Raw genomic sequence first — 18,928 nt, forward strand, 5'->3', positions numbered from 1 at the left:
TTGTTTTATTTATATGTATATATATAAAATTTTAAGTTGCTTTTTAAAAATCAAGATCCAAGCCAGGTTCATACATTGCGTTGGATTATTTTGTCTCGTAAATCTTTTAGTATTTCCTGCTTCTTACAAGGATAAAGCTCCTTTCTCTATGGCAATAATCTTGGTATTTAATCAAGGCTCACCAACATTAAAGCATTCTATCCTTCTAGGAGCTGCACCTTGATTGTCAAAGACATAATTTGCCCAGGTTTATAAATATATATGCTGCTTGTATGTTCTCATGGTTACTTATACCAAGAGATTGAAATATTTATTTTAAGAACAATGCAAATTAATTATTCAACTTAATCTGCCCTGAGAAGCATTCTAGTTCTAGTTATTGAGTTCTCTAGAGTTATTATTTAAGTTCCAAGGTTTTTGGCCATTTTGAGGGGGAAATTGTTTTGGTAGACGTAGTTTATTATGATTGCTTTAGTTGATTTCAGTGATTAACAAGGGTCTTGTTCCTCCCTATTGTGTTTGGAATTTCATTGTTTAGTAGGACGTGCTATAAGGGACAGTCTAATTACATATATTAAAGCAAAAAGAAAAATAAGCACATAATATTTCATGGAAGCAATCTGAATTAGAAAGGCAGTCTTCTGGGAATTTTCTTTGCAAAATCAAATAGAATATTTTATTTCTACTGTGTGAAATATTTAACTGAAAGTGCTAATTAAACTTAGATATATAAAACTGCCTTTTCCCAATGCATATATAGTTGATTTTAGTAAATATTAGAAAAAATTTGCACCACTAATTAAAATCTTTGTTTTAAAAAATTAATGTGGCTAATAAAGTTGTTAAAATTACAATTAATGTGGCCAAATGTGTTTACATTTTTTTAATATTAAAACATTTTTATGATAGAAGACGAATTCCACATTGTACTATTGTAACAGGGTTTGTATGTCAGATCTGCTATGGTCTTTGCTAATTATGCAGAGTGTAGTGAAAGAGCACACGTTCCTGGCTAAATTTGGCTTCCGTTAGAAATAAGAGCAGTAATAGCGAAAGACAGCAAAAGGATTAGCTTCATGTGCTGAACTTTGCCTTGGTACATGTTTATGTAATTCATTTTTCTAAATGGGAAATGCTATATATGATATCTGTAGTTACTGAATTTCCTAACATTTTCATTTGAGTAACTGAAATTGAAAGTATGTTAAGATCTGAAAATGTCAGTTCATCTCAGTTGGAACAACGTCATGGAGGAACAGTTTGTTTTGACTCATGTTACAGCCACATGTCAGATAAACAGAGATGAAGCTAGCTTAGACCAGTCAGGACTGGTCTCCTGGTAAACTTGAGAATAGTGGAAGCTAAAACCCAAGGAAACCTTGGTCTGGAAAGATAAAGAGTTAGAACAATAACTTCATGTTTGGGCAAAGGCAGAAAAATTCAATAAAGCAAGGAGGGAAACTGGGATCCTATGCTCATCTGTATTTCTAAGCATTTTAGAATGACTATTTCAATGTGCATGTATTTTATAATTCTAAGTATTTTAGTGTTCAGGATCTCATGTTTTTCCTCACAATGAGACAGCTATTTCTTGTTAAAGAGGCTCAGAGTGTTTTGCTTAAGAAATATCAACTAGTTAGCAGGACAGGGAATTAGACTGTGTTTTCTGAATCTGGTTTTGATGTCCATTATGCCATTGTCTCTGAGCCTTTTGAAGACAGAAACAATGTTTTATCAATCTCTGCATCCCTAGTGTCAGGCATAGTGCCCAGCACATAGTTGGTGTTTCATAAATGCTTTTAACTGAATGCAAAATAACCTGAAAGATTTTATTTTTAGCATACTTTTAGCTTAAAAAGTAATGCCTCTAGATATATCACCTTGTACATATTTAAAAAGATAACCTTGATCTTGATACACTGCAAAGTTTTTAAAAAGCAACCAGCTTTCCTGTCACAGCAAATCAGAACTTTCCTTTATAATCTTTGAAAAATCTTTTAGAAATATGAAACATCAAAGGGTCTTTTTTTCTTTAAACCATTTAAGCAGATAATTTGTATCATTTAGACTATTTGGGTTTTTTACTCATTTATGTGATTGAATTTTAAGTTAACTTATTTTTCTCCTTATTCAATGGAAATTTAGGGTTGTGTGTAAATTCTTTGTAAAGTCCGCTTTATAGGTAACATATATTTTAAGTGTCACATAAGGTTAAATTCGGCAAAGGAGTTACTACTCTCCAGTTTACTCCAGTCAAGCAAGCCTTAATATGTTAATCTGTTGGCTTGATAGGCAAAACGTTTCAAGATAACATGGTCTTTTCATTTGTAGCTAGAGATCAGTGTAAATACAACATATATCTGTATATGAAACCTTGACATCTTTTATAGGTGATAATTTGGATTAACTGTGTATATTCTAATCTCTCATAAGATCCATTTTATTTCTCAAGCTTCAGAATATCAAGGCTTTTTCAAGCACATATGAACTCTACTCAATGTAAATTTAAATATTTATAGAAATGTTAAAGCTGTGTGTGCTTTTACATTCAAATACTTGAATTGGGTTTGGATAAAGAAAATAGACTACCTATTTTTTTTTTTTAGATACTGTCAGCTACTTCTTGTCTTTCTCTCATGTGTCCTTGACTTCTTGCCCAAAAGGAATTTACAAGTGCTTGAGAGACATCTTTGAAATAGCAAATGATTAACTCTAAAGTTATTTGGAATATGGATATAATTTTTGGTTAATTTAATTTAAATTTATTTTAGTTTAGCCTTTGAAATAACAGAAACAAAATTGAAATGATATTATGAAATTGCTAGGTTACCTGATATATTAAATTTTTCGCATAATTGCTGGCCTGGGAGACCTAAAACTTTGTTTTAAATTGTTTTTTATTGTTTTTAGTGTAAACATTCAAGTCATTTTGATTAGCAGAAAGAGAAGGTCTCAGTAAGGCCACTTAAGGTTTTCTCATTTCTTGCTTTATGTATTACTGTAAGTCATGTTTATTTTTAAAAAAATATGTTTAAAACGTTATTATCTAGTCAATTGAAATAGGAAGCATTAAAAGTAATGAAGTTGTTTAAATGTGTCATTCTTATTTAAAAAGTATTTTAAAAAATACTTTTGGTTTAATGATATTACTCATTTGAAAGTACCTGCTTTACTTTGTTAATATACTACCTAAAATATTTTAGCACTTGAATGACTGCGAGTAGATTCTAGTTTTAGTTCTAAACTACTTCTGTCTGTTCAGACAACAGGCTCACTGACATTGCCAAGTAATTGTCTCTAATTTAATAAGTTAATTAAGTGTCTTCTGCAGAAGTCAAGTAGTGACTCCATGTGGATGAGAAGACTTGTTTTTTTCCCTCTGAGCTGTACACTTTATCTTTCAGTTAAAATTAAGTTAAAATAGACTAGGAGAGTTAGGGAAAATGCTAGCAAAGTACCTCAGGCTAAGTGATTCTCTGGCATCATTTATAACCGCAGATACTGGCAAAGCCTGTTCCAGTACATGTCAACAAAAGCATTTGTTTTCCTTCTTGGCTGCTGTGTCCTTGGTGGTTTGTGCTAAGACTGCTCTATTTCTTGATAGTGTTAAAGAATGTTGTGAATTCCTAGTGGTTCAGTAAGTACAGTATACTTTCAATGTGTGTGAGTCTGTGTGTGTGTGTATATTCTGTGTAATGGTGGTTGTCCTGACAGTCAAATTCAGATATTAGGTATTAGACATCTGTGTGGGTTGGGGGGGGTGGGGGAGCGGGGAAGACAATTAGTTGCCAAATTTTGTTAATACTAAAATGTTTCATCTTCCCTTTCTTTTGAAAATTTACATCTGTTCAAGAAAGAAAGTGACCCTCAAACAATTGTAGAAAGAAGATCACCATAACCTATCTCTTGTATTTTCTTATTTTGTATTTTGTGTTTAGTTCTTCCTTCTTTTAAAGTTTTCATAGGGAGTCAGGCCCAGGATTCCTTGTCAAAGGATGTGAGCATTTTTATGGCTCTTTATATATGATATTTATGTATATTTGTGTGTATGTACATATAGCTGAATTACTTTTCAAAAGGACTGAATTTGAATTAAGCAAGATCTACAGACCAGTGTAAATAGAATGTTATCATTCGTGCAAAAGAGAAATGGAAAAAACAGTCATACACACATATTTGTGTGTGTGTGTGTGTATAAAAGCATGTATATGTAATATATATATCATGTATATATAACTTATTTGTTTATGTATAAAACATTTTCAGAAGGATATACAAGAAACTGCCTCTGGAGTGGGGAATTGAATGGGGACAAGACATGGGAGGAAGACTTTCACTGTATTTCCTTTTGTTCCTTTTGAATTTTGAAGGGTATAAATGTAACACTATTAAAATCATGTAAAATAAAAAGCTGTTAACAATGGGTGAATGTACCCATTGTTTTTTTAATTCGCACTCCGATTGCCTTGGTTCAGCCTCTGCCTCTTTCACCTGGATCTTTGCAGTAGCCCCTACCGGGTCTCCCTGCCCCTTATCAGTTTTCTTCTCCAGTCCATCTTTCACACTGCCACCTGGGAGAGCAAAGGTCAGATACTGTTTCTCCTCCCCTAAAATTTTTAGAAGTATCCCATGGCCCAGAAAATAAAACTCAGAGTGATTTAGTTCAGTTAGTATTCAGTCTTCCACCATCCGTCTCAAATTGCCTTTTTAGCTTTGCCTTCTACATATCTTTGTATACTCTCTTTATTATCATTTCTTTCTCCAACTAACTCCTCCCTGCTGAAAAGAGAAGAAATTTTTTCTATATTTGTTCACTTTTATTTTTATGTTTTAGCCTAAAATGCCTTTTCTCTTGATTTGTAGTTAAAATTGAATTTTATTTTGAAGGCCTATTCTGAACGTTACTTTCTCTTTTCTCCTCCCAGCCTCATCTCACCAATTTTTAGAATGAACTACTCTTTTTCAGTTCCTGTAGTTTATTTTTCATCGTTACTTGACACTCATATTCTAGTTAGTGGTTGACTTGTCAGCCTCTTTAAATTCTATTTTTGGACTTTTTTGTGTTGATCCCTCTTTCCAGTTACAGCAGTGACTTGTGATGTTGTGCCTTTCCCCACTCTAGCCTGTTCTAAATTTGGTAGTTTTGTGATCTTGATAAAACATGTCAGATTATGCCTTACATTGAAGAATGAGGAAAAACAACCATTGACAGGAATTGGTAGAATCCATTCACTATGAGTATCAATACCATACAGTTTATTTTTTTTATGCTATTTTTGCATACCTGTTGTTTTGAAACATCAAAGATTGTTTAGTCTTCATTTTATGGATGTGTGATGTATCTAGAGGCCTGGGAAGAGAATGGAGTCATCGAAGGACTCTCAGTGAGTTTGTGGTAGAGCCAAGAATTAAACCCAGGACCCTTTCAGGATTGACTTTTATAGTGTATTGAGAGAACATAACTTTATTTTAGGGTGATATTTTTAGGTACCTTTTATAGCATGTTGAGAGAACATAACTTTATTTTAGGGTGATATTTGTTAGCAAAAATATGTCCACCTTGGGCTACTTATGTAGGCTGATATAGAATTTGCAGTGATAGTTTCTGTGGTATGTTTTAGAATATGACAAAGAAAACTTTTTCGATTTAGTACTTTCCTTGTTGAAAGAGCTATGGTTGGGTTGGTCAGATTCACAAATGAGGACATTTGAAATGCTTAACCAAACAGCAAACCAACAGTGTGCTTTGCTCTGGTCCTTCTCATCCCTGTTTTGTTTTTGTTTTTGTTTTTGTTTTTTGTCGGAAGCAACCACTCATAATTCTTTTAGCTATTTATTTTGGTATTTTTCCTTATATTTTTATACTGCTATTTCTAGACATTATTAACTTTCTATTATAGTAGTCGAAGATTTAACATATACTACTTTCTCCCCTTTTCCTTGTAAACGTAATTAATTTAATATTTGGTATCTACATTTTATTACAATTAATATTGTTTATTTTGAGTTGTCATGCATAAGATGTCCTATTTTTGTACAAAAATATTTTTTCATAATTTACTTTTTCATAGGACGAAAAATTACCTAACTTTTTATTTACTTAGTAATTTGTGTACCTATTGCCAATTCATTATTTTAACAAATATTTACTCAGTGCTTACTATGTGTCAGGAATTATTATTGGTGCTTGGGATACAAGTGAACAGTGAACAAACTAGACATGATTTCTTCCTTTGTGACACTTACATTCCAATTGGGAGATAGACAATAAACATAAGAAGTTAAGTAAAATATATAGTATGTTAGAAGGTGATAGATGCCAAGTGGAAAACAGAGCAACACAAAGGGGTTTGGGAATACAGATACAGGCATGGGTGTAAGACTAAATAGAGTGATACGAGTAGGTCTCATTGAGAAAGTGACATTTGAGCAAAGATTTAAACTCCTCTCAGAGTTATTTTCCACATAGCCAAATACCTCATAGAACTTGACATTTCATTTTCCCTAGTGGCTTTTCTTCTTGGAGGCCTCTGTCTGCCTCATCCAGGACTGGGCACTCTGGAGGCCTACAGCACAATTGTTGTCCTGGGATTTCCCTTGGCCGTTTTCCCGAGTTGGATCTTCTGTTTCCTAAATCCCACATCTTTCTTGGTTCATGCCCTCTTTTTGATGGAACAAATTCTTCTACAGCTTTCTAAGAAAGTGCACATGAAGGGAGAAAAAAAGTTTTGAGAACGTAGACATCTCAAAGTGCTTTTAACTTACCCTTGATTGAAAGTTTGGCTCAGTTTAGAATTCTAGGTTGGAAATCATCTCTTAGATATTTTAAGGTTATTGCATTGCCTTTAAGACTCCAATGTTTCTCTTGAGGAGCGTGATGCCCATGATTCATAATTCTTAATTGTAACCTGTTTTTTCTTTCTGAAAACTTTTAAGATTTTCTCTTAATTCTGATGTTCTATAATTTTATGATGATGGGCCAAGTCCTGGTGTGGGTTTTTGTTTTGTTTAAGTTATTGTGCTTGGCACTTAGTGGGCCCTTATATACTTCAATTTTGGGAAATTTTCTGACGTTCCTACTTTGATAGTTGACTGAAGTAGCTAAATTGATCAGCTTCAACATAAAGAGGAGAGCTTTGGCCTTTACTATTTGGTCATGCCATGGTACATAAAACCCTCAAAATAGTGAGGCATTTATTTGATAGGTAGGTATTATTATTTTATTTTAAAAAATTATCAACATAAAAGACAATGTATTTATTTGTTTCTTTTTTTTTTTTTTTTGAGCTACTGGAACTTGGACTGAACACCTATGATGGAAGGTCTTGTTTGTTATGCTTTTCTCATTCATTTCACTTTTAAAGATTGATGGGTTCTTAAAGCAGGAAGTCTCTGGGAGTCTACAGATGTTACCAATGTTCTTAAATCACGTTCTGGGTGTTTGTTTTTTCACTATTGCAGAAAAAAAGTCTGCATTTATTATCCTTATTTTGATTTTGATACTGGCCTTTAAATTACACGTTCACAAAACATTTGTTGGCTACACAATAATATTGACAGTTTTAAATTTTAAGTATACATTATTTATTTTTTAGTATGCCAGTACTGAGGTTGATGGAGAACATTACATGACCCCGGAAGACTTCGTCCAGCGCTATCTTGGTCTGTATAATGATCCAAATAGTAATCCGAAGATTGTGCAGCTCTTGGCAGGAGTAGCCGATCAAACCAAGGATGGGTGAGAACCTTTATATGTTTTTTGAAAACTAATGTTCTTCCATATCTAATTAAAAATAAAAACACTGTAAGTTTACCTGTGACCATCTGGAATTTTAAATTTACAAACTGTATATTTTCTTAGAAGTTTATCAAAACAGTATTATTTACTGACATTGTCAAGGATAATGGCATTTCTTTTTTTCTTTTGAAAAATATTGTATGTGACAAGCCATATTTTATATCAAATAATCTGAGCAGAATGGTTTGCCAAAACAAAAGTGTATTTCATTCATTAATTCAATATTGAATACCTTCTATGTTTAGGCACTTCTGTTCTAAGTGCTAGAATTATATCAGCAAATAAATCACACAAAAACAATAAACAAATTTAAAAGTAAATTATAACCTGAGGAGGTTATAAGTGCTATGAAAAAAAATACATCAAGGAAGAATTTAGAGAGTGATATTTATTCATCTATCTGTCTCATTTATTTGACAAGCATTTGTTGAACAACCACCATTTGCCAAGTCCTGTTGGGCCTTAGAGATACAAACATGGATAAAATGGGGTTCCTGCTCTTAAGAAAGAAGCTCATGGCCTAGTGAGATAGAGATGAGCATACAAAGAGAAAGAGTAATATTTGGGGGTTAAGGTACTGTAGTAGAAGTATATGAGAGGACATCTAAGACGGCATAGTTAACTCTATTTTGGTTGGTCAGGACAGCATCGTAGAAGAGGCAAAGCTTGAGTGAAATCTGGTAAGATAAACAGGAGCTTGCTGATGGTTGGACAAGTAGGGAGGAGAGTTCCAGGAAAGGGAGCAGCAGTGGCTTGAAACACCAAGGGGCACATATGTGTGTGTTTTGGGGGAGTGATAGTGGGGAGTGATGTTATATGTACTTCCGTGTGGCATTGCTTTATCGCTATTGGAGTTGTGGTTGGAGTGGAGCTGGGTATTTGTGTGCTAGGCTTTGACTGCATCTTGTAGGCTTGTGACTCTCAGTTGTGGAGATATTTTTAGCCTGGCAGTGTATAGTGCAGTCACAGAAATAACAAGGTGCATCTTACTAGAGTGTCAATTTACTCAATTCAAGTACAGAATGCATACCATTTTTATATCAAAATCACATATGACTGTTTCATGGAGCAAGTGGAATATTTGCGTGATTCATAAAGAAAATTTTGCCTTGCTTTGCGAGTACCAAGCTAATTGCCAGGCCTCCAAGTCATTGGCATTACCACAAATATGATGAGTTTAGAAAAATGGTAGGTTGGCGTAGCACAGGACTTCCATGCAGTGAAGTCTGTTTAGGAGGCTATTGTAATAGTTCAAGTAGAAATGTTGGTATCTATGTTCTTTGAGTCCAGGGTTAGTATTGTATTCCTTTGTATTTTCCTGCAGAATCTAGAACAGTACCTGAAATTTACTATGATTGTTCTATATCTTGGAAAGATTTTCTATAAATTTATCAGTGGCAAATATTGGGGAACTTTTGTATACATTTTATGTCTACAAAAAAAGTCAAAATTAGCTGATAAGTTACTGTGAACCATTTAGTCATTGGGTCTCAATAGTGATTAGACACTAAGGTATATGAAAATTATATTTAATCAGAATTCCTTCTTCAAAATTATTAAAGGTAGCATATACATTTAGCTCTTTTAGAAATGAATATTTATTGTTATTAATTTGGTCTGAGACCTGTTTTTAGAGTATATCTTTTCAGATGCTTTCTTTTGTGACCATCTGGTCCATCTCAGTGGTGTATCATTTTTGAAGCTTAGTTCTTGTGGTTCTCTCAAACTTAGCTGCTTGTGTTAAAAGTGTGGTCAAATGGAATCAAGCATTTAAGTTGCCAGGATAGACTAAATCAAAAATGGGTTTTGGCTAGTAAAGAATCTAGTAATGTTGAATAGTGTTTACTTAAAACAAACCTGTCTCTGTTTTTAAAAGGTAAATATGTTCTATAAGTTTATGAAACAGATTATTTCTAAAATAAAAACGTGGACTTTTCTAGAAACATAGGGATCCTTAACTTCTTCTTTTTCGTGGATAGTCTTCAGAGATTCCTCAGCTTGCTGAAATATAATATGAAATGAGTAAATTTGTAGTTGCATTTTTCTGTGGAGAAATCCCAGGTTTTCAGAAGGGTCTTTGACTTCAAAAAGGTTAGGTGTCATTGTTAAAGATTCTTTAATACTTTTAATTCAGAGAATCAAAGGCTTTGGTAATGTTTACCTTATACTAAGTAGTCAACCCTTCCTCATTTAATATTTAAGGAAATGAGGCCTGGAGAGGTTGATTGACTATCTCAATAACAAAATTAGTTCTCTTAATTTTAAGTCCATTTTCCTTTTTGTACTCACCATGAGCAACGATATTCTCTTTTTCCCACCCCTTTACCCAGGGCAGTGATAGAAGGTTAGAATAGTTCAGTTGACACCTTTTTTTTTTTTCAGCCCTAGGAGGTATTCTTTGATATTATTGTAGGTTTTCGATGATAAGTTCTATAGGTATGTAACTTGAAATAGCACCACATATTGTTTGTAACCACCCAAGACCAAATTGGAATTAATAGAAGCAGTGTAGACAAGTTTAAGTGATTTGGTTAAGTGTGTGGGAAAAGCAGGTTTAGGAGTGGTCAATGCCACGCCCTTTTATGCTCTGGCCCTCTCACCCACTGCCTCATGTTTTCTTAGCATGTAAACTGCCCGCCTTCCTCCTCTTTCCCACTCCCTTTCCTCCAAAAGATAGTAAAATAAGCAGGAGTGTGTTGATGCAAGTACTTGCTGTGGAGAGCCACATAGAAGGAGCATTGTGTGGCATAAATAGCCTGATGGCTTGTCTAAAAGTAAAGCCATTAGCCAAACAGTACTTGTGAGATTATGGCTAAAACTTTGACATTCTGGTTGTACAATTAAAAGCAAAATGATTTTATGTATTGAAGGCAGATCTCAGGGACTATTATTGTGTGATCTGATCTAAAATATTTAGACAGTTGCTTGTTTGAAACTGTAACTTCTAGAACCATAGTTTTTATATTTAGCTCTAGACAGAATTTCACTTGGAGGTTCTATTCTCCTATAATGTGGAAGACTATAGTTTTCCTCTCTTTTACTTTTTCATGAGTGTTTTCCTTTAATATTCCACATGTATATAGAAGAACCTTTTATGCAGAAATCTTGTTTATTTTAAAAATTGCAAAAATAACATCAATATTTTGAAATTTTATTAGTTTTCATTCAGTAAATTAAAAACAAACTTTAGATAAATTTTAAAACATGTCAAATCATAAAATATATTATTTAAAAGTTATAAAATTATGTATGTACTTTGTAAAATGTCAAATAGCAAGTATGGCATCCTCAACAAAGGGAAACAAACTATTACGGTATGAACTAAGCAGAGTTTTTTTCACTCCAATGTTAGTGGCTTGCGCTTTTTCTGCCAAAGTCTTGATCATGTCCTTCTAATGATAGAGGAATCTATGGCAAGATAAAGGGAAAAGAGCTTTAAAAATAATTTTGGAACATGTTTTCTTTGTTAGCAGATAAGTAGATTATTTCTTGCTTTCTGAGAGTATCGTTGCATTATTAGGTATTTTTAGGCTGTGGGAACATTGTCAGAGAGACTGTGTGGCCTTTCAACCCCGTTTCCTCCCAATATTTTATGACGAAAAATTTCAAATATTCCGGAAAGTTGAAAAAATTTTGCAGTGAATACCCGAATATTCTACTATTAACACCTTTCTATATACATCTTTTTTCATGTATCTATCCCTCCATCTTTCAATCAACCCATCTTGTTTTTTGATACACTTTAAATCGCAGGCGTTGATACACTTCGTAAATATTTCAGTATGGATTTCAATATTTGTTTTGGGGTTTTTTTTTAAGAGGTAAAATTTACATACAGTGAAAAAATATAAATCTTAAAGGTGCATTTGCTGAGTTTTGACAAATGCATACACCTGGGTAATCTCAGGTGACTTGTTTATTTTTATTGTGTTAAAATATATATAACATATACATTTTATATATATAACATTTTTAAGTGTACAGTTTGGTAGCATTAAGTGCATTCGCATCGTTGTACTGCCATCATCACCACCCATCTCCAGGGCTTTTTCATCTTCTTGCACTAAAACTCCATACCCATTAAACAGTGAGTCCACATTCTTCCCCAACACCCAGACCCTGGTAACCATAATTGTACTTCCGTCTTATTAATTTGACTATTTTAGGTATTCCAGAATTATTCCCAAAGTGGAACAATACAATATTTGTCCTTTTATGTATGGCTTATGTCACTTGGCATAATGTTTTCAAGATGCATCCATGTTGCAGCATGTGCTAGCATTTCATTTCTTTTTAAGGTCAAATAATATTAAGTGACTTATTTTTAAGTGTTGAAGCTTTTGTGTTTCTTAATTGACTTTTCTTTCTTCAAATAAATCACTCTGTATAACAACTCTGAGTATCGAGGGTTCGCTAAGTATTTCCCCAATACCTCTTATAATGGTCTGCTTACTGTAGATACCAGATACCCTTCTGTTTCTCAACTACAACTTTAAGTTGGACAAGGGGGAGCAGGGAGGTGTGTGCTGAGTTGAAGGCAGGAGTTGAGAGTCTTTGGGTTACTGAATGTTTTAGAGCAGATCGTTTGACTTCTTTAGACTTTCTAAGGGTCCCTCTGGCTCTAAAGCTGCATGAATATGTGATTTATCTTTATGACTATACTGACAGACAAAATGTAGATATTTACTAAAATCCTTAGACTATGTTGGAAACTTACCCAACAAGTCTCAGATCCACAGGTGAAAGGTATAAATAACTGCTGAGCCCTGGTCTCTCAAGGAGGCAGCTTTGGCTTGACTCCAGGGGCTGATGCTACTTGGGACCAGAGACCTGTTGCCCAAGCTCACTATGTATCAGGAGAAACCAGAACAGTAGATATTTACATGAAATCTTATGATTTCCTAATGTTGGCAACTAATGTAACTGAAAAAAAAATAATACTTTGATGCCAAAGAAAACATATGTGTGAGCCAGATCCATTCTGCCAGCCAACAGTTTATGACCTTTGCTAGTTGGGAAAAAGTCTTTGACTTCTTCTCATAAATACAGAAAGTTTTACTACTGAGCACGAAATGTGTTTTAAAGCTACATATTCTATATTTCAGGGTAATTTATTTTTGATGTCTAATTCCAGAGACTTGTTTTGGAAAAAACAAGATGTTGTTTTTTTAAAATCATAATCAACCTAGTTACTTTTTTTATTTTAAAAATTACTCTTATAGTCAGAAGAAATAATTCTAACTTTTCTTATACAAATTTCAAACATTTCAGAAATATGTAATGAAGTGAAGGTAGTAATGTCTCCCCTGGATCACCACTGTTTTTGTGTTACTTTCAGACCATACCATACCACTGATCTTTAGTCTTTAGTTTCGTTCAGAGTTTAAAACCACATATTACTCATTGCCTTTTAGGAGTGTGTGGAGGGCAATGTTACCTGATATAACTTCATTTGTTTTCACTACCCCAAAATTTGTGTAATGATAACCACACTTTTGAGTTTTACTATATTTTTTAGTAGTATACCAATGCATAAGGTGTGTTATAACTTGTGGCCTGATAAACAGTTTTGGTTATTAGCTTGTACTCCCAGGACTCATTAGGCACTCAGGCTTGTCATCAGCGATTCTTCAGCATAGGCAGGGTGAGGGTATAGTCTTCAGTGCCCTGAGTAACACCACCACAAAGCCTTTCCCTCCATGAAGGGCAAAGGCATAGTATACATTATTACTTTGGATATACTGTAACTTGTGTAATTTAAACATTTTTCAAAGTGTTTTAAGTAATGGGAAATGTAACATTGAATGTAAAATATGTCTTAGACGAATGGGGACAGAAAAGGAAATGTAAAATGTAATTTTCCTCATACTGGGTGGAGAAACATGACTCTAAAAAGTCATATGTTCTAAATTGAGTTTATGCAAGAATATTTATGAGTTCCTACCCTGAATCAAGCCTGTGTTCTCTGACAAGCCTACCTTATGGTGGGGAATTAGACTTTAAACTGTGAGTTACATTATTATTTTGAGAATTTTCCAAGGGGCACAAAAAAGAGGGCTCCCGTTAGTGTGTTAGGGGAATGTGAAGTCATCTGGGGCTCTCGGTTGGTTCTCTTGAGGAAATGATATTTAAGCTGAGCTATGTAAAGATTGGGTGCAAATTAAAGGGGCAAAAATTTGGAGTTGGTGGGGTTATTCCAAGGAAAATGAATTGCTGAGCGATGTCCCTGAGTGGAAGGAACATGGATTGTGCTAGGAGCTGAGAATGAGTAGGCTAGAGTGCAGAGAACAAGGGCAGGGTATGCGGAGGTCAGATCCTTTGGACCTAGAAACTGCATTAAGGATTAGTTCTCTTCCTTCAGCTGAGACATAGAGTGTACATAAGGATTTTTATAATACTAGTCACTTACCAGTAGCAGCAACATGGTATAGAATCTTTGCAGCAAGCTTGCTTTAGATGATGACTCTAAACTAGCATATACCAGCTCCATAAGATAATTGAAGGCAATTTCACTGTAATTTTGGCCCCTGGCTAATTTTACAACCCTGTGTGTTATAGGACTCAATAAGCTTGAGTTTCCCTCTCTTTGTTTGAAAATTTTCCTTTAAAATTTATATTATGGACATTTCAAACATGTTTTAAACAGAATAGGGTAGTGAATTCAATATGCTTATCACCCACATTCAATAATTATCTTAACAAGATACTTATTAAATTTGTTTTATTTATGCTCCCACCCATTCCTCCATTCTCTAGATTGTTTTGAAGCAAATTCCAGATGACATATCTCATCTATAAATATTTCAGTGTGTACCTCGCAAAGATAAGAAAAATTACAAAAAAAACTTCTCAAAAACATTAACATTGATTTCTTAATATGAAGTATTTTCATTTCCTGATTTTCTTATAAACTAATATTATTTTTTTACTTCAATAGGAATCTAAATAAGATCTATAACTTATAATGAATTGCTGTATCCCTTGGGTTTTTGATAAGGTTCTCTTCTATATCTTCTTTAAAAGTTTTTTTTAACTACAGAATGTTCGCCTTATAGTTTCCTACAGTCTGCATTTTTGCTGTTTGTGTTCCTGTGGCAATGTTCAACATGATCCTTGCTCTTTTGTATTTCCTGTAAATTGTCGATTATGTCTAGAGCAGTGATTCTCTACACGGTGAGTGCTACTGGCATCTAGCGTGTAGAGGCCAGGATGCTGCTAGACATGACACAGATGCACAGGAGGTTCCCACAGCAAAGCATTGTCGAGCTTAAAATGGTACTAGTGAGTGCTAAGGTTGAGAAACTCTGATCTGCAGACTTGTTCAGATTCAGGTTTAATTATTTTTGGTTTAGTTCTCTCTCTCTTTGTGATATTAGGGGCTATTGATTATTGCCAGTTCTATTAATTTGGTTGGGGTTTACAAAAGGATAATATTCTAATTCTGTCATTTCTTCTTTCTCTTTCTTCCTTTATTATCTGGAATACCTCTATAAATAGAAACTTCCCTTCATTAATTATTTGGTTACCTGGAGCTACAGTTTATATAGGAAAGGCAGGTTAGATGCCTCATGTTTCCCCCTTTTTTTACTAACCAGTAACATTTTATATTTTATTCTAGGTTGATCTCCTATCAAGAATTTTTGGCATTTGAATCTGTTTTATGTGCTCCAGATTCCATGTTCATAGTGGCTTTCCAGTTGTTTGACAAGAGTGGAACTGGAGAGGTGACATTTGGTAAGAAAAAAAAAAGATTACAAGTGAAAAGTGAAGTTAGTGAGACTGGTCCAGTTTTTAATTGCTAATTCTTGTAACTGCATATAGAATGATATTCATTCAGGAACTATCCAATAAGGGAAGTATTACTTTCCTAAAGGGATTTATACAGATAAAGTGGTTTTATTTTTTTCAAAGCATTAAACTATTCACAAAACAATTAAGGAATCTAGGGATGCCGTTGCTTCAGCTCATTGAGTCACTGACACTTTCACATTCCTAAAATAGGTGACGTAAATTTTTCTTGTTCCGAGGCAGCCTGGGCAAAAAATCTTTATGAAGCAGATGGTGAACAACATGGAATAATCATCTCATTCTTCAAGGGGTTTTTGGTATAGAGTTCAGAGCTTCTCTGTAGCGTCTTTGGAAAATTGCTACTATCTCATTTTAATACCAAGATTGGAACGGAAGGAGGGAGTTAAGGCAAGAATAGTTAATATTCTGTGAACCCACATTTTAGAGTTTTAGTTTTAGGAAACAAGGCTAGAATATTAAAACTACATCGGAGCTGGATGTAGAATTTGATTTAAATCCTTCGATAGGCACATAATCTAGCACATTGTCAATGTCTCAGAAGCATAAGCTAACATTTCTGTTTGTAACCATGTATTCGTTTTTAAAGACAGTTATTGGCAGAAATTAGTTTTTGCATAGTAAAAGTGTCAGCTAATTTTTCCTGCAACAGGTCTTTTAATAAAAACAATATTTTCAAGAACCTTGAGCCCTCCATTTTTTTTTTTTTTTAATGTTTGGAATTTTTAAATTAAGGTCACACAACACCTAACATAACCTTTATTATCTTCACTATTTTTAAGTGTACAGTTCAGTAGTATTGAGTATATTTACACTGTTGTGAAACAGATCTCCAGAACTTTTTCATCTTGTAAAACTGAACCTGAGCCCCTTTTATGGTGTGAATTGGCAATAATCTATGGTGGAGAAACTATTGAAAGTCAGGCTTTTCTTGAGCCACAGCACTAAATATTTATTCACCGTAGAGTTTGTTATAGAAGAAACAGTTTTAGTTAAACCCAAAGGAAGAGGTATCACTGCCATGTTAAGAATGGGGAGAAGTACAGTGGTACTTTTGCTGTGATCTTAGTGGGCACATTTTCTAGCTTGGCAATGATCGTTTCCTTCTTTCTGCCCATTGACCCAGTTATCTTCCATGTAAGAAAATTTCCTCAAATAAATACCTATGCAGAGTGCTTTAGGTTTCTGCATATATGTTGGGATTGTCCTTGCTTTTTGGATTAAGCTTTGGACATTCTGCCTCCTAAAGAATGTTGACTCTTCAAAAACACCTAGATTCTATAATTTAAAGCATAAAACCTTTACATTTCATCATTCAACATTAACCTCATATTACTAATAATGATAAGTTTTCTATTTTCAATAGGTATCGCACATACTCACATATCTCACTTCCAAATGTGGTGCAGAAATGCTTGGGAAATAACTTGATACAAATATCTGCATTAGTGATAGCATACCTGTGCTTCTGTCATGTTTGCATTGTTTAAGAATTAGATTTTCCTAAAACCAAGTTGTAATTTATTTTGTACCTCCTACCTTGATATTCTGGTTCTTTGTACCTCCTCCATTTGATTGCTTTTCCTAATTTCTGTTTTTAAAAATAAGGCACTCAAGTCAGTTCATCTAACAGACTAACAATAGAGACTCGTGCCATTGTTGATTAGTGTATTTAAATGAGTGTAGGAAGTAGCTGAGTTGTTTATACACACCTTGATATTTTGTGCAAATGAAAACTTGTAGTTATCAGATTCCAATTTTAGCATTTTATAGATCTTTTGTTCTTCCCTCAGACTATGATTTATGAGTTAGGATTTTAAGAAACTATAATTAGGATTGAAAGCAAAGCAAATTGGTTTTAGTTTTATAGCAGCTGTTACAAACTCAAGAATAGATAAATCCATCAGGATCCTGCTTTCATTCTTCTCTATAATCTGTTTAGAGATAGGAAGATTCTTATGGAATAAGGTAAAGCCGAACCCCTTTTCAACATTGTTTATGGGGTCCCTGACCAGCTGGATGGTTCTCTTGATGGTGCTGACCTATTTCCTAGAGACTTTGACTGTTTCCCCTTCCTGCCCGGCCTCCATAGTTTTAAGGATCCATTTTTAGACAAACTTGCTTAACTGAAATGAAAAGAATCATAATGAAGAAGAGAAAGTTTAATTTTATGTTCTTAAGAAAAGAGGAAAAGCATCGAACTGTTATAAATGCCATTTAACAAGATTTCTTAGGCCCACTTATTTCAGGCTTTTTCAAGACTACAGAATTTCAGCATAAGGAAATAATTAACTTGGAGTTTATTTGTATAGGATTTGGATCTGTGATAAAGGTCAGTTTTCATGTTTGTACTTAATGAAATGAATTGTACTTACATATTTATAGACATATGTTTAAGTAAAAGGAAATTTTAGATCCATTCTAGCTTTAAATCCTTTTCACCAAATGGCCTTATATTTTCTAGTTTGGAGCTTATTTGAGAATAGTGTTCGCTTGTGCACATCAGGAAAGAAAGGTGGGCGAGAATATTGGATGCAACGTGTAATGGAGTGGGGAAAGACATGCCATTGGTATCTCTCATGGACTGTGATGATGATGTTATATGTGTACTTGTATATATTGTTCTCATCTATGCTTTTGTTTTTTAGATATGCTTTTTATACACATCAAATTATATACTTAAATTGTGTGCATCTTTGCAAGTATTTATTTAAGTAGTAATGTTGAACAACATTTACTTGAGTACTGGACAAATTTTTTTTATATTTAGAAATGCTCTGTTTTGGGAGAGGGGTCTTATATTGAGACCTTGGTAATCTATTTCAGAATGTGCAAGCTCAGAATAGGTCTTGGAGATTTTAAAAGAGTGAATAAAACCATTAGTTAATTGTTTCCTCTTTGATGTTACTGTAATAAAACTTCTAGTGCATGCTGTGGATAATTACTTAATGGCTTGTAGATCTGTTACAAGCATGAGCCTGGTGGCATGAGCCTTGTAGAGGCCATTGCATGACTGGTGTGTGCTAGAAACAGTATAAACTTGACGTGGTCTCACTATTATCCACTGGGTATTTTGCTGGATAGAATTAGGTTGAGGTAACCTAGATAACCGGTTATAATACATTGTGTTGTCAATCACTGCCATGCTTTTGTCCTAAAAAAAAAAAAAAAAAAAAAAAAAAAAAAAAGTCTATTGTTTTAGCAAATATGTAATCATTCAAAAACAAACAAAAAACCAAAAACCGAAACCCCACCCAACCTCTTATCTTTAACTACTATATGAATATAAAACATGTTATACATCCTAAGTTTTCTATTAAAATA

The 18,928-nt window shown here is 33.8% G+C and overlaps 1 protein-coding gene across 3 annotated transcripts in view; it reads left to right on the forward strand.

Annotated features, from left to right (window-relative positions):
• SLC25A12 (solute carrier family 25 member 12) overlaps window positions 1-18,928 on the forward strand; it is a 144,719-nt gene that overhangs the window by 78,234 nt on the left and 47,557 nt on the right. For 2 of the 3 annotated variants that reach the window (XM_016123858.2, XM_016123859.2), the window contains exons 3-4: window positions 7,596-7,738; window positions 15,417-15,532. In XM_016123858.2, the coding sequence (XP_015979344.2) occupies window positions 7,596-7,738; window positions 15,417-15,532 (259 nt within the window). Of the gene's footprint in view, window positions 1-7,595; window positions 7,739-15,416; window positions 15,533-18,928 lie in introns of those variants that run through there. The other variant, XM_016123860.2, reaches the window with a different exon arrangement.

The sequence above is a fragment of the Rousettus aegyptiacus genome, unplaced genomic scaffold (genome assembly GCF_014176215.1).
Source record: "Rousettus aegyptiacus isolate mRouAeg1 unplaced genomic scaffold, mRouAeg1.p scaffold_m13_p_2, whole genome shotgun sequence".
NCBI lineage: Eukaryota > Metazoa > Chordata > Mammalia > Chiroptera > Pteropodidae > Rousettus > Rousettus aegyptiacus.